Raw genomic sequence first — 17138 nt, 5'->3', positions numbered from 1 at the left:
AAAAGGAGCCATGTGCCCACGTCCCTCATCCTTGGTGTTATCCTGTGAGGTCCTCAGTTGCAAGGGAATACCAGCCCAACAGCCCCAACACTTGCCATTCACAGTTCTCTCTGACTCCATCTTCCCAATGTCTCCCTCCTCCTTTCCTGTTTCATCACCATCCTGTGATGCAGAAAGAAGCTTGCTCCCCCTCCCTCCCTAGGCTCCCCCTCCCCCCTGACCTTCTTTCTGTCTTCTTTGTTTTTTTGGAACTGAGATTCTAACCTGGGGCCTAGAGAACCCCAGGCTCCAGCTGTCTTTCTATTATTTTTTATTTTGAGACAGAGTCTCCTTTAGTTGTTCTGGCTGGCCTTGAACTTGTGATACTTCTGCCTCCACCACTCAAGTGACTGGGCTATAAGCCGGTGCCACCAGGCCTAGCATGAAACAGCTTCTTCTCCTGTTTTTGTTTTAGAGACAGGGTTTCTCTGTGTAGCTCTGGCTGTCATGGAACTCACTCTGTAGACCAGGCTGGCCTCGAACTCAAGAGATCCATCTACCTCTGCCTCCCGAGTGCTGGGATTAAAGGCATAAGCCACCACGGCTCAGCCTGAAGCCACTTCTTAACTGTTACTTTTCATTGAGAATCTTCCCACAGTTGTATTTACACTAAAGTAAAATTCCACGAGGTATAGGGAACCAAGAGAGTCACTTAGAATAGCAACAGGGCTTCCTATTTCATGCCCAGAAGTTGCCCTCAGAATTGGTACTATACCCAGTTGTTTCACATGGCCATTCCTCCCCTGTCCCAGACAGCTTTGCTCCATCCTGCATTCCATCAGCAAGGGGATTGGGGATGTTAAAATGAGGTAACAACCAAGTGATCTCTTGCAGCATCCAGATGTAGACACTGGAGGGAGTTGCTGCCCCTGGAGTGCTTTTCCAAAACAGTGCAAAGTAGCTGTAGATTGAAGAGGAACAGCTGTGAGGGAGCTGAGGGACCTGGTGCCACCTATCTGAAAGGATGCTACTGGGACCCTTCCTTCCTGATTGTTTTTTATGCAATGTGACAGTTAAGTTAAAACAAAACAAAACAAACAAAAAAACAAAAAAACTGGGCAGAATGTCACCTTTTGTTTTGTCTTTGACCCAGGGTTTTGTTAGGTAGGTAGCTTAGGCTGGGCTGGTACTTGCTGTGTAGCCCAGGCTAGCCCCAAGCTTGTAGCACGCCTCCTTCTTTAGCCTGAAATTTCAGATGTTCACATACTTCCCCAGCTACTCAGAAAGTAACTTTTAAAATAAAATACAGACTCTCTACTTTGTTCACATACTTCCCCAGCTACTCAGAAAGTAATTTTTAAATAAAATACAGACTCTCTACTTTCGTTTCCGAACCTGCTTCCCAAGGAAACTTGATTGCCTACTTCCCAGAGGCTCAGGAAACAGTCTGAAATAAGCCCAGGCCCTTTGCCCGGGACCCCTGGCAATCCACGGTACAGGAAAAGGACGGCAGGCAAGGAGGGTGGTACTCACATTCGCCTTCATCTTGATCCTCTGCAGACATAGGGATCATTCCACAGCCTCCTCAGGAGGCAGCTCCAGCAGAGATCACTGTCCCTGGCCTTTCGCTCTCTACAGTGCCTCTGCTGGAGCTCAGAGGTGTGCCTGGTAGCACTCACCAGCACCTGCTCTGGCCTGTCTCTCTGAACAGGCACCAACAGCCAGATTCCCGCAGACCTCCCCCCCCCCCCCCCCCGAGTTTCATCCAGTCCATCTGGATGCAGACAGCCATGACAGCTGCCTTGTCCAGAGGTGCCAGGGACAAAGAAGGGGGTAAACCTGGGGGGCGTGGCTGTGAGGCAGCATAGAGGAGAAAAGAGACCATCTAGGAAGGAATGCTTCCTCATCTTCCTGATTCCTCTAAAAATGGCCTCGCTACTAGCATAAGCCCAGACTTTGACATTTTTCATGGTGGGGGTGAGTGCTGACCCACCTAGCACTCATTTCTTCCTGCTGGTTCAAATGGAAAGGCTACACGTTCACAGTGACCTCTACATGTGTAGAAGGCAATGCCTTCTTTGAGGAAGAGACCGTGGCCGCTGGAAAATTCCAAAACCACCATTAGAAATGAAACATTCCCTTCTTGAAGCCTGACCACCGGCCCCCAGCAGGCATGGGTCTCGCCCACTCGCTCAAACACACTTCTATTTATTGTCCTCTGTGTGCCAGGGAACAGGCACTTGTCACCCTTGGTCTAAGTTCAGCATTTTGTTGTTGTTTGAGGCAGGGTCTTACTGTGTACTCCTGACTGGTCTGGTATTCTGAAGCACAGCCCAAGCTTGTCCTTGTTCTGGTGGCAATCCCCCTGCCTCAGCCTCACACGTGTTGGCATGACAGTCAGGAGCCATCATGCCCACCAGTCCTTATGTTCAGGATTGACATGAAGCAACGGTAAAGGTCTCATGGGCCATGAGTAACTGATTCCCCATGGGGTTGAAGAAGAGAGACCCGGCAGGGAGCAGCAGTCCCTCCGCCCCATTGCTCCCGCTCACAGACAAGGCCATCCCCACTTCTTGCTTGATGCATCCTGGTACTTGGTCGGACCCAGGGGTGGTGGCACACACTTTTAATTCTAGCATTCAGGAGGCAGAGGCAGGTGGATCTCTGTGAGTCCCACGTCAGCCTGGTCTACACAGCAAGTTCTAGGTCAGTCACTCAGAGCTACACTGTGAGACTCTCTTAAAAAGAAAAAAGGAAAAGAAAAGAGGGAGAGGAAAAGAAAAAAGATCCTGGGTTGGGGGAAGTGAGGAAACAAGGCCTTCGAGACCCCCCAGTCTCCTTAAGCAATATTAACCCTTAAAAGTACAGATTTGATGAGCCAGTTTTTTCCTCATGTACATCAATGCAATGTAAATTATACATCATTTACAAATGTATGTCAAGTACCACCTGTGTGCCACACTTGGAGAACATCTGGCCTACCAGAGACAGGTCCCTGAGGGATGTGACTCTTCCGCTTGCTTGACCAAGGAGAGCTTGAAGTTGGCTAAAGTTGTTCAGCACATGGCAGGGCGAGTGAGCTTCACACTCACTCACTGGCTTTGCGTGTTTGCCAGGGTCAATATGGGATGTGAGGAGGGCCATGTGACCCTGCTGTGTCAGCTCCCCTGTTGGCATGTGCTCACTCACACCAGTTTACTGGATTTATTATTTTGGAAGTGATGGGCTACAGATCAACTCACTCTGAGGCTAAAGGGTGGCTCATGCCACTGGCCCAGCCCTCACTGGTCCCACTAGTCATCATTCAGTGGCCTTTGGTCTTTTCACTCCTCAAAGCACTCATAGAAGGGAGCACCCCAGCAATAGACACTTTAGCAACTGACCTGTGTTTTTACACCTTTCAGCTGAGGTGAGCTTAAATTCTGAACCTGGAGCAAACGTTCCACAAAGTACTTTTTTTTTTTTTTGTCTTGTTAACCAGGCGACAAACATCTCATCTCTAGGGACAGAGACCCTGTGCTTTCTTCTCCACATTCCTTCCCCTAAGAGAAACAGACAAGCAGCCTGGCTGATGGTAACACATGTGCAATCAACAAACATACTCCAGGGCCAGTGAGATGGCTCTGTGGGTAAAGGTACTTGTCAAACCTGGCGACCTGTGATGGAAGGAGAGAACTGACTACGTGGGCCATGGCACACACACATGTACACATTCTCTCTCTCAGTACAAATGTAACGGAAGAGAGTGGTATTTCACATTTGCCACCTGTAAGCTCACAGACAAATGCTTTGAATGTCAAGAGCAACTTTGGAGTTCACTCTGCCCCCACGGAGGTCTCACAAGCCCCTTCTTGGAGCCAAGGCTGCAGTCCAGGCATGGGGTCACACCTAGGCTTTGACTTGTCACTCTCCTGCTCTGGGCTGAGTGTACAGAAATCCACAGGGCCAAGAAAGCGTTTCTTGAACAATGCATACTTGAAGACGATCCCTAAAACAATGCAGTTCCCTTTTCTTGCAACTCATACTGCAGCGCTGTCTCCTCCTCCTGAGGTGGCTGTCTTAGCAGTCTCTCCTTCCTCCTTTTCGGAGTGATTTCCCTCCAGGCCTCTGTCATTTCCTCCCTGAGTCATTGTAGCTCAAAATGACCACACTGCCTTTCCACGGCAGCTTCCCTATTCTACTCCAGCCCCTTGTCCTGGGGCACTTTCCTTTGAACTTTCCGAGGCTGGCCCATGAAGCCTCAGGGTAGTGGCGACAGACATTCTCTTCCTCCCCTCCCCTCCCTTCCTCTCCACTCCCCTCCCTTCCCCTCCCCTCTCCCCCTCCCTCCCTTCTTTTCTTTTTTAAATAAAATGTTTTCTACAGGAAATAAAATATCCAGAGGATAAAGGTCATTAGACAAGAGGATAGATAGAGAGTGAGTGTGCAGCTGATTTTATAGATAGATGGTGATAATTAGCTATGAAATAATGAGGAATAGCTGGCTTGGGGGTATGCACCTTTAATCCCAGCACTCGGGGCAGATGCTATCAGATCTCCAAATTCAAGGCCAGTCTGCTCCATATAGAGGGTTGCAGGCCAGCGGGGCTGCACAGTGAGACCCTGTCTCTGAATAAATAAACACAGAGTGAGAAAGAGCAGACACTGTTCCTCTGTAGCATTTGGAACAGTGTCTGCCACACAGTAGGCACTCAGTATGTGTGAATAAATGAAGGGACACATGTCTTCTCTCATGCTCACAACAGATTCTCCTCTCCCCCACAAAGTTCAGAGAAAATGAATTCTCTATGCCAGTGGGCACAGGATAGCTTTTATCCGGAATGGAAGTGAGACCCTGGCCTTGCATTTTCTAGCTCATCTCTAGGCTTCTGCCCTTTCTCACTCAGTTTCTGTTGCATAGCAACCCAAGTAATGTTTTCAAACATCAATCAGAGGGAGTCATCCGCTTTAAGTAGGTGAGTAGTTTCCTTTGTAGCTTTGAAGTCTTGACACATCCATCACATGAGGCTAGGCTACCCCCTAATCTCCCCTCCCCCAGACTCATTTCTAGACAGTCTCTTCATTTGTTTACTCTGCTCTGAGCACCGACCTTTCATGGGACTCCCCACATAGGCCTTTGCATGGGTTCCCTCCTTTGCCTGGAATGTTCTTTCTGTCACTGCATCCCCACGGTGGCTCTTTGTGTCCACCACAGCCTTCAGGTCACCTTGATCCACCTGAAATCGTTGTGTCCATTGATTCTGTCTGTTGCCCTGACCCCACAGCAACATCAGCTCAGTCTTCCTGCCCTAGAACTCCTATGGCCCAAAGCCTCTGTGTCAGGTGAAAGGTTAAGCCATAAAGACATTTGCTTGTGTTTACTCCTTGGGTCCAGGGCTTGGACTACTTCACCTCAGAGGATGATGAAGGGAACCTGCTGGCAAGCTCAGAGGGAAGGTCCTCGTGACCCTGACTTTAATTCTGACATCTCAACTCTAAACGGTCATGTGACCATAGAAGGAGTGGGGCCATTTCTCAAGAATCCAGGTCAACTGGTGTTCAGGCTGGGGTCAGGAGGGGTGAGAGAGCTGAGAGTCCCAGGTGACCTCTGTTCCCAGATACCTGACAACTAGGAAGTGCTGCTCCTGCCTCTGTGGTGGGGCTGTGTTGCAAATATTGTGTCTGCTTCCCTGTAACTGCCTGTTCACACATGACCAGGAGGCAGTTACTGGGTACCTACTGTATGCACACACGGCTGGAGGCACCTTTAGCACTGTGAGCAATCCAGACATCCCCCACCCCAGAATGTCATTCCAGGCAGAAACAGACACCAAAATGAACCAAGTAGGGTCAGACAATGTCCAATCCTGCTGTGTGAAGACAAGATGGGAGAGAGAATGATGGGAGTCTGTGGAAGAGGGGCAGATTTAGACAGAGGTCCAAAGAGGCCTCTAGGTGGGGCCTCATGAGGGGGTCATGTGATAGTTTGCAGGGGGAGAAGGCAGGAGGGAGCAGAAAGAACTGAGGAGCGGGCTCAGCTGGGCCTGTGGCCCTTGCAGCTTCAGGCACACAAACCCAGTCACTCTCTCTGACATTGAGTGTGGAATCCCCTGAGTACAACTTGCTCCCCATAGACGAAACCTCTGAAAGTGCCCTTATCCCAGCCGGTGGCTGGCATGCCGATGCCGATGCCGTCTGTCACACTGGGTCACCTTCCAACCAGTCTCATGCACGATGAAGGCTTTGTGTCTCATTCTAAGTCTTTGCCCAGATCTTCTTGAGAGTGGAGAGGGAGGAAGGCTGCTGCTGCCTCCAGGCCAGAACCCCAACAGTCAGATGTAGATGTCCTTAGAGGACCTACCACTCTCAGTGAAAATCCCTTTCAGAGACCAGTGAGCACAAAGCCATCTTTGGGGCTAGAGGAGACAGGATCTCAGAGAGCCTACACTACCAGCCTCTTGTCTCCATCTCCCTAGTTCTTGGATTGCAGACTGTGCCAGATACTGCCCAGACAACAGGGCAGTTTTAAAAACACCAAGAAGTCAAAATAAGAACTAATATAATAAATCCCTTATTTACCATCTCTTCCCCTTTGAAACAAGGTTTTCCTCTGTAGCATACACTGACCTCAAACAGATGATCCTCCTGCCTCTGACTCCCAAGCGCTGGGATGATAGGCATGTGCCACAACAGCAGCTCCTTCTGTCCTTTTAGAACAAGTTTCTAGCATCCTTTAAACCACTTATCATCCATCCGTCTGTCTGTTTATGCACCTATTGTCTGTGTGTTCGTGTGTGTGTGTACATTCATGGGCATGTACCACAGCTCACATGTGGAAGCCAGAGGAGAACTCCGGTGAGTTCTCTCCTTCGATCATGCGCCCTGGGGATCCACCTCAGGTCGCCAGGCTTGGTGTCAAGCACCTTCTATCTGCTGGGCCATTTTAGCACTTGTTGAGTGGAGGTGGAGGTCAGCCAGCCAGGAGACCAGGAGGCGACAATTCATCACTGGGCTGTACTGGCGGGCTTCTCCCGGCTGCATCAGTAGATGCTGAAGTCCCCAGGCCCTCCTCTTGCTAATATCACACTAATTTTAAATGTCCCCCTTGTCTTCTAAAACAGTGAAGCAATCATAGAGGCAGCCAACAGCCCATTTACCTCCTCCAGTGCACAAACTTGAACTTGGAGTCTGAATGGGTAAAGTGGCCCAGGATGATAGTGGGGGGTCTTGATGTCACAGGCACCAAAGAAGAGGGTAGAACCCTCTCCAGCACCACTCCCATTTGGAAAGCAACTGAGGGCCAGTGAGATGGCTCAGTGGTTAAAGGTGCCTGCTACCAAGCCTCATGACCTGAGTTCAATCCCTGGGACCCATATGGTGAAAGGATAGATTCCTATAAGCTGTCCCCTGATTACACACATGCCATGACATCGGCCCTCACCCTCCATACATGCACACACAAACAAAATAAATAAAATGTAATTTAAAAAACAAGACAATTAATGAGGCCAAGCCAACTCAGATAAATTGTACCAATGGATCTGGTCTTTAGTGCATATTGTTGATTATATTATGCTATATGTTAATTATATTATATGTTAATTATTTATTATATGTCGATTATAGTATATTACATTATGTGATGATTATATTATAAACAGCAATAAGCTCCAAAGTCAACTCACAGTTCCTGCTCATTGGTATGATAAAAGTATATGACACTGAGTATGGCAGTGTATGCCTTTAATTCCAGCACTCTAGAGGCAGGAAGAGGCAGAGGCAGAGGCAGAGGCAGATAGATCTCTAGGAGTTTGAGGTCAGCCAGGACTAACTAGTGAGACCCTGTCTCGAGAAAGAGAGAGAGAGAGAGAGAGAGAGAGAGAGAGAGAGAGAGAGAGAGAGAGAGAAACACACATGCTTATGTATATCTACACAGATGCTGTAGGATAATGCTTTTGTACACTAGTTTAATAAAATGCTGATTGGCCAGTAGCCAGGCAAGAAGTATAGGTGGGATAAGCAGACAAGGAGAATTCTGGGAAGAGGAAGGCTGAGTCAGGAGACACTAGCCCACCGTCCAGGGAGCAGCATGTAATGGCACACAAGTAAAGCCATGGAATACATGGTGACATATAGATTAACAGAAATGGGCTGAGTTTAAGTGTAAGAACTAGTTAGTAGTTAGCCTGAGCTAATGGCTGAGCAGTTTTAACTAATATAAGCCTCTGTGTGTTTACTTGGATCTGAGCAGCTGCAGACCGGGTGGGACACAGGAAAACTACAGCTACACACAGATACCCAAGAAATGGAGTTAATAGTTACCTAATGGAGGTTTGGCTAAGGAGGTGGCCAGTCCCCACACAGCACCACTGTACTGGAAAGGGGTGTCTTACATGAGCTGAGATTACAGCTCCAAATTTGGATAACCTATCTGTGAGTTAATAATCAGTACATGTTTTTTAAAGAGTTGTCAAAATAGGACATGAAGCAACAGACATTATATGGGACCTGCAAAGCAAGAAAAACCATCTGGCCTTTTGTTTGTTTGTTGAGTCAAGGTCTATGTGGCTTAGCCTGGCCTTGAAATTGCAGCAACCCCATCCTGCTTCAGCCTCTCCAGAGCTGAGAGTTCAGGCCACACTCCCTTCTCCTCAGCACTAGCTGGCTTTTTATAGACACAGTTTACCAATCCCTTGTCTGAGGGGAGACCACAGTGAGCCCACTGAAAACTAGAGAGCTGGGTGCAGTCTGCCTGATTTGGTTTGGCAGGCTACTGAAGACCCATTGGATGTTCAGCAGTTTCTTCATATGCAAGATGAGGGTGAGTCAGACCCGTTTCACTGGAAGGCTGTGAGGATACGCTGAGGTTTACTGTGAGGGTTACTGGAGTGCAGGACCTGCTGCACACACTGTGAGTGATGGCAGTTAGTTATTGGGACCTGCATCAAACAGAAGAGTGGGCTGCACCTCGATGCCCAGAATGTCTGTTAGGCCACATGCACATAGACACACACACACACACACACACACACACATACACACACACACACATACACACACACACACACACACACATACACACACACACACATACACACACACACATACACACACACATACACACACACATACACACACACACATACACACACACACACATACACACACACACACACACACACACACACACACAGCCACGCTGCTTACAGATTGTACAGTGATGTAGAAAACATGCAGGAAGATTGGTGCGTAAGTAAAATGAAGATTCAAATCTTCAAAACATCTCAAAAGTTCAGGAAAAATAAAACACAAGTGACAAAGTCATGAAAGAAAAATAGGAAGTGGATTATTCTGGATTAATGACAAGGCCTGGCAGAGAGTATAAAGTGTGACTCTAGAATGAAGATAGACAAAGAGACCCATGAATCACAGCCAAATGGTGAAAAAATGTGTTCTTGGAGAAAGAACATGGTTACAGTCTGAAGTTCAAATGGGCTCATAAGATCGATGTGAAAGCAGGGACACATGTTCAAATGCACAGGGATGAAGTATTTCCCATTGCTGTTTTGTGTCAGGGTCTCATGGGAAGCCTGGGTAGCCACGGCTGAGGATGATTTCGAATCATCCATACTCTTGTCTCCAATTGGTGGGATTCCAGGTATGTGCTGCCAGTGCTGAGAACAGAACCCGGGGCTTTGTGCCTGTGAGGCAAGTGCCCTGCCGACCGAACTACATCCCCACCCTGGGCCAGAAGAGTGCAGTGTTTGCTATTCATTTCCAGACAGCCCAACAACAACAGTGCCCAAAGCCTGTACTACATCTACGTCTCCACACACAGATGCTGTAAATGGGAGAAACTCACGGGAACTGATGGCTTTGGGCGAAAGACATGCAGAGCTCGGCTAAACCACTCATTTCCCCAGCACTTCAAAAAATGTCAGAGTGAACAGTGGAGCAAAATTCTCAGCTCAGATATTTACATGTCATCTAAACAAGGAGTTGTCACAGAGCCCAGCCCTGCATCCCACAGCTGACACTTGCTACCATCACAATGACAACCGATATTTAATTCCAGTAAGCAGCCTCCTTACCCAGCAACTGTTTCAACCCCCTTGTCTTTATCATTCTATTAAATCCTTGAAAGGATAGGACAGAACAGAAAAGCATCAACAGTGAGCTTTCCTTTCCTTTGGCCACCTCCCCCTCTGCTGTGCACTGTGTGTGTGTGTGTGTGTGTGTGTGTGTGTGGTAAGGATGTGTGAGCCAGAGGTTGATGTCAAGACATCCTTCTCTACCACCCACCCGCTTTATTTTTGAGTCTGACGCTGGAGTCACTTCTCTCAGGAAAGCTGGCCCGACAGCTCCAGGGACCTTCCTGTCACCACTTTGCCATTTCTGGAGCTACATGTGCAGGCCTCCATGCCTGGCTTTTTATGTGGGTGCTGGGTACTGGATTCAGGCCCCCATACCTCTACAGCAAGCACCTTAGCCACTGACCATGTCTCAAGCCCCAGCGCTCTTCTTAGGGTGGCAATGTGCCATGCTACCTAGGAATGTCTCTTGTTTCGTGGCCCAGACTTGCAGTCTGTACCAAAGCTCAGGGCCCCAGCACCCAGGGAACATGAAGGCAGCCCATGGGCAACCTCATGAGGCTTAACAAGAGCAGAGTCGAGGTCTAGGCTCTCTCTGCTCAAGGGAAAGAAATGAGTGACCAAACCAATCAGAGGCCACACTAAGCACCTTTGGGATGCAGAGAAAGAGAGAGAGAGAAGAGATGGTGTGGACAGAGGCAGGGCTTTACATCTTGCTTAAGAAGTTTGCTGGGTGGTGAACAGACACACAGTGGAGGCTTGAGCTGTCTGCCTCCAGCTGATTTCTCCCAGTCATTTTCAGTCATCTCGAAGCCAACAACCAGTAAAGAGTGAAATGTTCTCATTCCAATCTGCCGGCTACTAATACTTCTCCTTCACCTTCATTAGAGACCCACAGACAAAAAGCAGTCAACTGCTGCCTCTCACGCACACAGCCCCGTCAGTCACTCACCTTGGGTGCCCCCTCTCTGATGCTGGTGCCTCTCATGTCGGTGATGTGAGCAGGCTCCTCTGAGCTCTCCAGCTGATATCTCTGGCCCCAGGGCCCAATGATGCAATGTCACTGCATGCTGCTGGCTGGTTCCCAGCAGCTGGATTCTACAGAACTGTTTGCCAACACATGGAAACAGTCGAGAAGATTCTTTCAAGTAATGAGCGTCAAATGAAAGGGATAAGGGAGGCGGGGCTAGAATGACAGGCCACACTCACGCCTCCATGCCTGACGTCTCACTTCATCTGTAAGTGAGGCTGACACTCTTCTGCTGTGTAAAACCACAAAAGAAGAAGGGGGAAAAAACCACCCTTCTGCTTTACAAGGTGAAGTTCCTACTTTGAGCAGTGTAGGACCACACTGCATGCTTGTCCCTTGAAGACTATGGAACAATTCCCAACCAGCAGGCAATTCCATGGTGAGGTGAAGCGGCTGAGTTTCCGCTGTGGTCAGCGTGTCTTCCTTCCTGCCCCTGTCCCTCGCTTTGTGACACTGAGGATAACAGTAGTGAGTGCCATGCCACAAGAAGACAGTCTGTTCTAGTGCCCCTTTAAGGACAGAGCGTTGCTCTGACCTCTCCCTCGTCTTCGCTCTTATCCTTGGTGGTGCTTATTTTAGTGGGGGCTCTGCAAAGAGCCCTGGGCCCAGCCCCACACTCAGCTGTCCTTGAGGTCTAACGACTACATTCTGGATTTACACAGTGGAGTCCTCCTGACTCTCCACCCAGGACCTGACACCCAGAGAGGAGCCACTCCGTAGAAGAGTGTGAGAATGACCTTGCATTAGGGTTCCCATCTCCTAACCAGCTCCTCTGAGTTGGACTGGAACTCTGTAGTAGACCAGGCTGGCCTTGGGATCATAAAGACCCACCTATTTTTGCCTTCCAAGTGTGGGATTAAAAATGTGTGCTGCCATGCCCAACCTTCCTTTACAAACTCTTAGTTTCTTCTGGGTACCCACACACCCAAGTCCCCACACCTGATTGCCAGGACGTATTTGCCAATTGAAATAACTGGCTAGTTTCTAGACATGGCTCTGCATTTTCAAAAGTTTATTTTTGAGACTTTTTTTTTTTTGGTGTGTGTGTGTGTGTGTGTGTGTGTGTGTGTGTGTGTGTGTGTGTGTCTAGCTTTGGAGCCTTTCCTGGATCTCACTCTGTAGACCAGGCTGGCCTTGAACTCACAAAGATCCATCTGCCTCAGCCTCCCAAGTGCTAGGATTAAAGGCATGTGCCACCACTGCCGAGCTCAAAAGGTTGTCTTTAAAACATGAGACCCTAAAAAGCCAGGTGTGGTGGCACACAACTTTAATTCTAGCCTTCTGGAGGTAGATGCAGGCTGATCAAGGATAGCCTGACTTACAAACCAAGTTCCAGGTCAGCCAGGGCTACATAGTGAGACCCTGTCTCAAAGAAAAAAAAAAAAAATTGAACAGGCAGGCAGGATGGCTCAATGGGTAAAGCTGTTTGCTGCCGAGCTGAAACCTTGAGTTGGAATCCCTGGATCCATATGATGGAAGAAGAGAATCGATTCCTGCAAATTGTTTTCTGGCCTCAAATGCACACTGGCATGCATGTTCACCCTTCCCCAGATACAATAAATAAACGTAATAAAAATAAGCAAGTAAAGAAATAATTATGCTATCCTGGTTTGAAGTTATCATCAAGGAACAAGCAGTCAGCTGTGCGCAGATGACAGCAGGCGGCAGGAAGGGGCAATGACTAGACAGAACAAACAGGCCCATTCATAAACAGACTTAGAACTGGGCACTCGAGTGCATGCTGCAATCCTTGCATCTGTAGTGCTAAGATAGGAGAGCTGCTGCAAGTTTAAGGCTAGCCTGGGCTACCTAGGAGTTCTAGGCCAGTCTGGGTTACAGTGTGAATCTGTGTCTTAACAAACAAATAGAAGATGCTGATGCCCCATGTCAAAGTCCACAGGGAAGACGGAGGAAGACCTGAAAAGGGTTGGAGTGAGTCAGAACAGAGGCAGCAAGAAAAAGAGCATGTGCGTGCTCCCTTAAGGAAACCCGGCAGATACAGAGAGGAGCGTGAGCCCCAGGGCCAGAGCTTGGGTGGCAGCCTCAGCGTCCAGAAGAGCTTAGCCCTCTGCTTCGCACAGTGACCAGCCAGCAGGCACTACTGCCTTACATAGAGCTGGAGACTCCTCACAGCAGGTGACGTTTGTGTCAGATATTTAATTTTTGTTAGTGTGAATGGTGTTTTGTCTGTATGTACTTAAATGCACCATGTGCATGCAGTGCCCTGACTCCTGAAGAGGGTGTCAGGTCCTCTGGAACTGCCGTGACAGACCGTTTCCAGCCTCTAAACTGCTGAGCCATCTTTTCAGCTGCTGTGCCATTGATTGAAGCCCAGATGTTTCCTGAAGAGCCCCTATGACCTCCCACTTCCTTCTTTCCTTCCTTTATATTGAAATAGGGTTTCGTGTAGCCCAGGCTGGCCTCACATTTTCTATGTAGCTGAGGATGACCTTGAACTTCTGCTCCTCCTGCCTTTCCCTCCTAAGTGCTGGGATGACAGGCATGTGCCACCATACCCAGTGTATATGTGCTGGAGACCAAATCCAGGACCTTCTTGAGCATGCTAAGCAAGCACCTACCAATTGGGCTACAGCCCAAGCCCTGACACCGAGCTCAGCTAAAAAGCACTTGTTGCTTATACTAATTTCTAAAACGAAAGTCAACACCCCTAATATGTGGGACATGAAAAATCCAGAGAGTGAATAACATCCAAAGAAAGCAAGAGAATTAACACTACAAAAACGCAAAGCCCACACCCAAATGCCGCTCTTGTTAGAGACGGAAGAAAGCGTAAGGAAGTGTTGGGCTGAATAATGGCCAAATGAAAGCAAGCGTCATAGGGACACACATCCTCTTTCATTCATGTAAATGATCCACAGAACTCACCTTCAGCAGCTACCCCATAAAGCCCATTCTGCATGGAAGGCTTTCCAAGCAGAGATTAAGGTTCATGTAAGTCACTGATGCTTCCCCAACACTCAGTACCAAGCACACAATACTCTGGAATCATTAAAAAACAAAGATTTCGTATTTGTACATGTGTGTGTGTGTTTGTGGTCAAAATACATTATGTAATGATGCATGAGACTGCCGAAGAATAAGACTTACTTTGCAACGGTATTGGTAGTAGCTGTATCGGGAGTACTGGTGCAATGCTCCTGAGCCACAGAACGCTTGGCCTTGCTCCTGCAGCCCCTCCCCCTCTTTTCTTTCGTGTGGTGTTCTTTTTAGCACCTGGAGAAGCTGTGAAACCAGAATGGAGAGGAGCTTGTGGGTTAGCCCATGAACCCATACCCCAGGTCCCACTGTGGGTTTATGTGGTGGGGAAGCCCGCCCTCCCTGACAGTGTTGTCTGTCTTGGCAATCTTGGGAAGAAGGGTCTCTCTCCTGCTCTCTGTGATGCTGGGTCCTGTTGGTGGACATTTGTGCCACATGACTGCCACACACTGACAGGTTGAACAGAGAGAAGAACCTGAGACTTCAGAGCACTAGGATTTGGCCAGGCTCACAGTGACATCTGTAGGCTTACCAGTCACCTGGGGCTGGGGTTCAACCTTCAGGCACAGTGTGCCACATGGCAGCTGTTCCCTCACACATACACAGCAGTCTCAAAATGTAGCTGGGTGGTGATAAGTACTTTACTTACAAGGAACTGAATCCATCTGGTCAAATAGCAGTCATGACTAAGGAGCGACTTGAGCTTCTATTAGAACACATCTATATGGAAGTGCAAATCCTGGCTGGATGTGATTGACCTTGCTAATTCGACATTACATTTTCAGATTTAACGATGTTGACTGTGCCTTTGAAAGACCCTGTGAGTTCCAGGACGGGCTCCAAAGCTACAGAGAAACCCTGTCTTGAATCCCCCCCCCCCCCCCAAAAGACCCTGTCTTCCTAATATAAATATATATGAATATATCTGAGATCTTTCTTCAGTCATTCAGGAAATACGTAGATGTTTGGGTAAATCAAGATTGGTCATAATTTGGCTGGGAATGTGGCTCACAGGTGATGTGTATGCCCAGTTTGTAAACCCTGGGTTTGATCTCCAGGACCACAGAAAGACCACATGCCATGATAAAGGGTTTGCATGGTAGATATACTGGGCCTCATCACACAGGAGACATAAATTACTATGTGTGCATATGTATGTTGCTCTGGTTGGTCTCATGTCAACTTGACACCAAACTAGTTATCTGAAAGGAGGGAACCTCAACTGAGAAAAATGCTTCTATAAGATCTGGCTGTAAGGCATTTTCTTAATTAGTGATTAATAGGTGTGGGTGGTACCATTCATGGGCTGGTGGTCCGGGGTTCTATAAGGAAGCAGGCTTGAGCAAGCCACAGGGAGCAAGTCAATAAGCAGCTCCCTTCCATGGTCTCTACATCAGCTCCTGCCTCCAGGTTCCTGCTCTGATTAAGTTCCTCTCCCGATTTCCTTCAGTGATGAACAGCACTGTGGAAGTGTAAGCCAAATCAACCCAACTTTTTTTTTTTTTAAGATTTATTTATATTATGCATATAGCATGTATGACTGAAGGCCAGAAGAGGGCACCGGATCTCATTACAGATGGTTGTGAGCCACCATGTGGTTGCTGGGAATTGAACTCAGGACCTCTGAAAGAGCAGTCAGTGCTCTTATCCTCTGAGCCATCTCTCCAGCCCCCAACCTTGCTTTTTGGTTATGGTGTTTCATTGCAGCAATAGAAACCCTAACCAAGACATTCTGTCTCTCTGTGTGTATCTCTGTCTCTCTGTATGTATGTGTATCAGCATGTCACAGGTGCTATAGTATATGTGTGTGTGTGTGTGTGTGTGTGTGTGTGTGTGTGTGTGTGTGTGTGAAGGTCAGAGGACAACTTGGGGGATTTTGTTTTCTCTTCTCACTATGTGGGTTTTGGGGATCAAACTCAGGTCCTCCACAGGCTTGGTGGCAAGCCCCTTCATCCACTGAGCCATCTCACTGCCCCCATACTTTTAAATATATCCTTTTATATTTATATGTGTGAATGCTTTGTCTTCATGTATGCATTGTTTCACATGTGCCTAGTGCCTCGAAGGTCAGCAGAGGGTGTCAGATCCACTGGAACTGGAGTTACAGCTAGTTAGGAGCAATTATGTGGGGCCCCTGAAAGAACATTAAGTGCTCATAACTGCTGAGCCATCTCTCTGGCCCTATACTTTTTTTAAATAAAGACTGAAGAAACCAAGTCAGATATGATGGTTCACAACTGTAATACAAACACTCAGGAAGTCGAAGCAGGGTGATTGTCATGGTTTGAGGTCAGCCTCCTAGGACACATAGCAAGTTCCAGGCAAGTCTAGGTTACATAATGAGACACTGTCTCAAACCAACTTTTCTACCCACCTACCCTTCTTTCTTTATTTAGATATAATTCAAATACTATAAAATTTATCTTAAAGATTTTATGTGTGGATGTTTTGCCTGTATGTGTATCTGTGTACTACAATGTGTGTGCAATGCTCTCAGAGGCCAGAAGAGGGCGTCAGATTCTCTGGAACTGCAGTTACAGTCATTTGTTAGCTGTGTAGGTGAACCCAGATCCTCTGGAAGAATAGCCAGTGCTCTTAACCACAGAGCCATCTTTCCAGGACCCAAATTCACTTTCTTAGGGTACAAAGACCAAATTTTAAAAGTATATTTGGAGATGTAAAACCATCACCCTTAACTTGAACTAATTTCATGCCCCTGAAGAGAAACCCCATCCCTAATAGCTGTCTTTCCTCACTTCCCTCTCCAAGACCTTGGCAACCACAGCTTTATTGTACTGTTGACTTCAGTATACATTTGAGATTCCCCCTAATAAAAAACCAGGAGGCTAGGCATGGCAGCATCTGTCTGTAATCCCAGCACTTGAGAGGCTTGAGGGCAGCCCAGACTACTAGTGAGACCCATCTCCTTAGCCTACAGAAAGGGAGAGGAGCTAGATGTGGTGATATATGCCTATAATCCCAGCATTCAGGAGACAGAGACAGGCAAATCTCAAAAGACACACAGACAGACAGACAGACAGAAGCAAACACACAACACAGAG

At 47.8% G+C, this 17138-nt stretch overlaps 1 protein-coding gene across 1 annotated transcript in view; it reads right to left on the bottom strand.

Annotated features, from left to right (window-relative positions):
* Window positions 1-17138, bottom strand: part of Cass4 (Cas scaffold protein family member 4) — a 53040-nt gene that overhangs the window by 28024 nt on the left and 7878 nt on the right. The window contains exons 4-5 of the mRNA XM_036184334.1: window positions 14188-14322; window positions 11002-11082 (exon numbers count right to left, since the gene is read on the bottom strand). Of these exons, the coding sequence (XP_036040227.1) occupies window positions 11002-11082; window positions 14188-14322 (216 nt within the window). The remainder of the gene's footprint in view (window positions 1-11001; window positions 11083-14187; window positions 14323-17138) is intronic.

Source organism: Onychomys torridus, chromosome 4 (genome assembly GCF_903995425.1).
Source record: "Onychomys torridus chromosome 4, mOncTor1.1, whole genome shotgun sequence".
NCBI classification, from domain to species: Eukaryota; Metazoa; Chordata; class Mammalia; order Rodentia; family Cricetidae; genus Onychomys; species Onychomys torridus.
The sequence above is the reverse complement of the archived record's forward strand: the minus strand, read 5'-3'. Positions and strand labels throughout refer to the sequence as shown.